This window comes from Bombus impatiens, unplaced genomic scaffold, assembly GCF_000188095.3.
Source record: "Bombus impatiens unplaced genomic scaffold, BIMP_2.2 scf_1162, whole genome shotgun sequence".
Lineage (NCBI taxonomy): Eukaryota > Metazoa > Arthropoda > Insecta > Hymenoptera > Apidae > Bombus > Bombus impatiens.
In genome coordinates this window covers 119,147-123,815 of record NT_177581.1, presented here as the reverse complement: position 1 = coordinate 123,815, position 4,669 = coordinate 119,147, and the positions used below count along the sequence as shown (strand labels likewise).

The 4,669-nt window shown below is 25.3% G+C and overlaps 1 protein-coding gene across 1 annotated transcript; it reads left to right on the top strand.

Annotated features, from left to right (window-relative positions):
* Positions 1-1,344: 1,344 nt before the first annotated feature.
* Positions 1,345-3,270, top strand: LOC100742077 (DTW domain-containing protein 1). The gene is made up of 4 exons (XM_003493496.4): positions 1,345-1,843; positions 2,134-2,274; positions 2,346-2,529; positions 2,901-3,270. The coding sequence occupies exons 1-4, from the start codon at positions 1,610-1,612 to the stop codon at positions 3,242-3,244; spliced, it is 903 nt and encodes a 300-aa protein (XP_003493544.1). The 5' UTR covers positions 1,345-1,609; the 3' UTR covers positions 3,245-3,270.
* The last annotated feature ends 1,399 nt before the right edge of the window (positions 3,271-4,669 follow it).

Below are 4,669 nucleotides of genomic sequence, written 5' to 3'. Positions count from 1 at the left end.
TCGATTAAGTAATGGTTTGAATTAAAACTAAATTTTTCTATGAAATTGTATACGAGCAATGACTAAGGTCGGTAGTACAAGGGATAAAATAAGACATCTTGTATTATAATTGCAATATTACAGTAATTAGTATAGAATTCTAATTTCTGTACTCTTAATGTTTTCCAGTTTTATTGCGTTCCGACTGTATTCTTAGCCTCTTGTTTATCACGAATTCCAAATAATAATTTTGTATTGTCACGGATCCCCAAGACGTAACTCAAAATTTAAATTCACAATGTGACAAAATATGTAGATGTATTTAATAAATAAATACATATACTATAAAATAATATAAATATTTTTTATTCCAATAATGTAGTAATAAGCGAGGATGCGCGGATGGGGATGCGCGGACTACAGGTTAAGAACTGCTATGAAAGACGAACGACCTACTCAGATCGTATGAGCTACCCGATTCTTTCAAGCCGCTCAGTTCTTTCAGATCGGGTTGATAGTAAGCAATAATAATAAATTATTATTATCCAAATCGAATATATCTTGGATCGCTTTCTCGAACAACTTTAATGTGATGCGAATGCACGTCGTCGTACGCAGTGAACGTATTAATTAGATATGTATTATACGTAAATATAATCATATACATACCTCCATCTTTGTTAAAATAAATCAAACGTTACCAAATGTTTTACAGGAAATGTCATCGAATTGTTACCATCTATACATCTCTATTTTCTCGAAATCATCTCCATACTTAACCAGTAATGAGTGCAAAACATAACCAAAACTTTAGAATTAATCCATAAAATTGAACCAATTCTGTCAAAATAAAAGGATAATTAAGCTTAAATTCTGTCCCAGAAGCTTACACTACAATTGCTACTGGTAACACTAACACTTAATCTAAAGGGACAGTCGGCAACCAACGAACACAGGAATTTCTATAAACTATAGAATTTCGATATAACAATACCTAACAAAGTACGAACAAGAATATATTAGTTAAACGAGCCTGATAATATTCGATAAAAGTCAACAATACAATGACTTAATTGGCTAGAACGAAATAGTTTCGCTATCGTTTAAAGACGCGCGCAAAATTAAAATATTGTATGCCAAGGAATTTGATTTAAGCAACGAATTTTTAAAGTTTGATATCTAATGATTGATGTGTATTAATTTACAATTTAGATTTAATTTAAACTCATCTGTGATTCAAGCCACTACTATACTTAATCGATAATGCCGCATGTGACACAAGAACGGTAAGATGACTCTCAAACACTGATCCTTTAGAACGTAGGGTACGAAAAAACATTACAAATTGTATCATCGCATGTCAGGTCTATTCTCTACCCAATCTGTGTCTATTACCTCGTCTGTGATCTGTCAACAACTGTAGTTACCCAGTGAACCAAAGCGATACAAACTTTGTACAATAGATGGACCATATAGTTAGTAATCAGAAATTAATTCATTTCTAATACATGAACACACAATCTGTGCTTAGTAACCTAACTGCCATTAGTTTATATCAATAGTTATGTCGAGTTTTAGAATAACAACATCAAGTGTAATTTGAATTAGAATTACTCGTGTCATTGAGAATATGGAAAAAACTAATGTAGCCGATACAGATAATATCAAAAAGACTTTAACTTTAGAGGAAGAGCAGAAAGTAATTGATAAGGCACCTTTTCATCATCTAAAAATTACTAATGCGCAAATTTTGAATACAATAGAAGGTAGGAAGATATGTGAACGTTGTAATAGATCAAGAAAATTTTTTTGTTATTCATGTTACATACCTGTTATTAGCAAGGAGTATTTTCCAACAATAAAGGTATTAATTATTTGGCAGGTTGAGAATCATAATGGTGTAAATGAGTTCACTGCTATTTTTCATAAAGTACTCTATATTTATAATTATAAAAAATTCATTATATTCTTTTACATCATGAAAACATATTGTAGCTGAGAATAAATTAATTATGGAATTAAAGAGATGATTCTTTTAATGGCTAAATCCAAATTATCTAAAACTTAATATATACCATTATAATTTTCAACTTGTAATCTATTTAATATGCATTTAAATTATCTAAATATGGATAGACAATATTCTATTTTCAGTTACCTATTAAAATCGATATCATTAAACATGCACGTGAAATTGATGGAAAAAGTACTGCAATTCATGCAGCTATACTTGCTCCAGAAGATGTGAGAATTTTTACATATCCTAATTTTCCAGAAATATTAAACAAAGAAGAGGTATGATAACAATATTGTATTTTGAATCGTCTTATTTTTTACTAATAAGTCTAAATAATATTACCCCTTAGACTGTTTTAATTTTTCCTAGCCCTACGGGTATACCTGTGGATTCCTTATTCATAAAGAAAGTTGAAGAGGATAATAAAACAATTACGAAGACAATAAAGAATGCATTTCCTATAAAAAAAGCTATCTTTATTGATAGCACGTGGCATCAAACAAAAATTATTTATAATGATCAACGATTACGAGGTAAATAAATAAATAAGTAATAATCATCTCATTATTATCAATAATCCTATCATTTAGGTGCATAAAATAATAGGTAAAATTATCAGGGTCTATATAATATTATACATAACAAAACATTAAGACAAACGCAACCATATATATTTCTATAACTTTTGAATGATATATATAACAATTTACATTTTTGTTATTTTTAGTATTCCTCTCAAAATAAAAAATATTTAGGAATGTTACTCATAACACTTCATTCTCAGAAGTAACAAAGCTGATAATTTGTGAAATTGAGTTAATTTATATGTATTTCTTTTCTATCATGTTAAGAATATAAAAAAATTAAAATAATATTTCACATGATATGTATTATTAATTTACAGATTTGAAATGTATCATTTTAAAATCAAGAATATCACAATTTTGGCGTCATCAAAAAAAGAGTCCACGATGGTATTTAGCCACAATTGAGGCAATTCATCAGTTTTTAGTAGAATTGCATATATGTGCATTTGGTGCAATACAAGGATATGCTAACGTAAAACATACTGAAGAAAATTCCACAAATAATACAATATATCAAAATGTGAACGAGTTACCTGAAATAGATCAAAGATATATAGGTCAATACGATGATCTTTTATATTTTTTTAAATATATGTATGAGAAAATTCATACTATGTATGATCATGATAAATTATTGGCATATAAGAGATCATTAATATAATTCTGTGATAATAAAAATTTTTATAAGGAAAAATATTAAATATCTCATAACTCTATTAATAAAAAAGATTAGCATCATTTCCATGATCTTTATTTTCAACCTTAAAAACATAATCATTAAATGAATCAGTCCTTTACAATAACTGGTTTTATAATGTGAGATTACAGGTTAATAAACTAATGATCATATATATATATATATATATATATATATATATATATATATATATATATATATATATATATATATATATATATATATATATATATATATATATATATATATATATATATATATATATATATATATATATATATATATATATATATATATATATATATATATATATATATATATATATATATATATATATATATATATATATATATATATATATATATATATATATATATATATATATATATATATATATATATATATATATATATATATATATATATATATATATATATATATATATATATATATATATATATATATATATATATATATATATATATATATATATATATATATATATATATATATATATATATATATATATATATATATATATATATATATATATATATATATATATATATATATATATATATATATATATATATATATATATATATATATATATATATATATATATACATATATATACATATATATAATACAAACTGTTATATAAAATAGTAAAGTAATATATTGCAAAATATATATATATATATATCATTAACCATTTAGAACTATTTAAAATCCCATGCAATGTGAACAAACATTAATTATATAATTTATTTTTGAAAGTCAAACACTGCAATTATTTAAATTAAAAATGCAAATATAAAATAACGTATGTAAATTTTTTAAATTACTTTAGGTTATATCGAATTTTTAAATTTTTTCGTACTGATATTATTGAACAAATGTATTCCCTTTTTTGGAAAATACTACTTGATAACTTTCGACAAATTAGATAACAAATGCATATATATATTATTGTTAAAATATGTCCTTAATAAACAATCGTGGTAAATCCAAAAACATGGCAAACGGCATTCAAAACATTAAGGAAATGATATTTCTCGAACAAAGAGGTGGGTGACCTACAGGTATTTCCAGCAAATCAAACATAAAATTATGTTATCTATTTCTGCGTTAAAGCTTCCCTGAAAAATTTGAAAATACGCGCACGCTTTTTATCTCGAGGCAAATGCAATAATATCGGAAAAATGCGAAACGAGCTGCAAATATAAGAATCTGTTCATCGAGCCTGTGGCGTGTTGAATTGTTTATTATGTTTGAAAATAAACAATGAAAACAGGGAGTATGTACGAGAAAGAGAATGCTCCCAAACACACGGGAGGCAGCACGCTGACTCTTGAATAGCTGCTAGTGACGTCACAGCATCCTCGT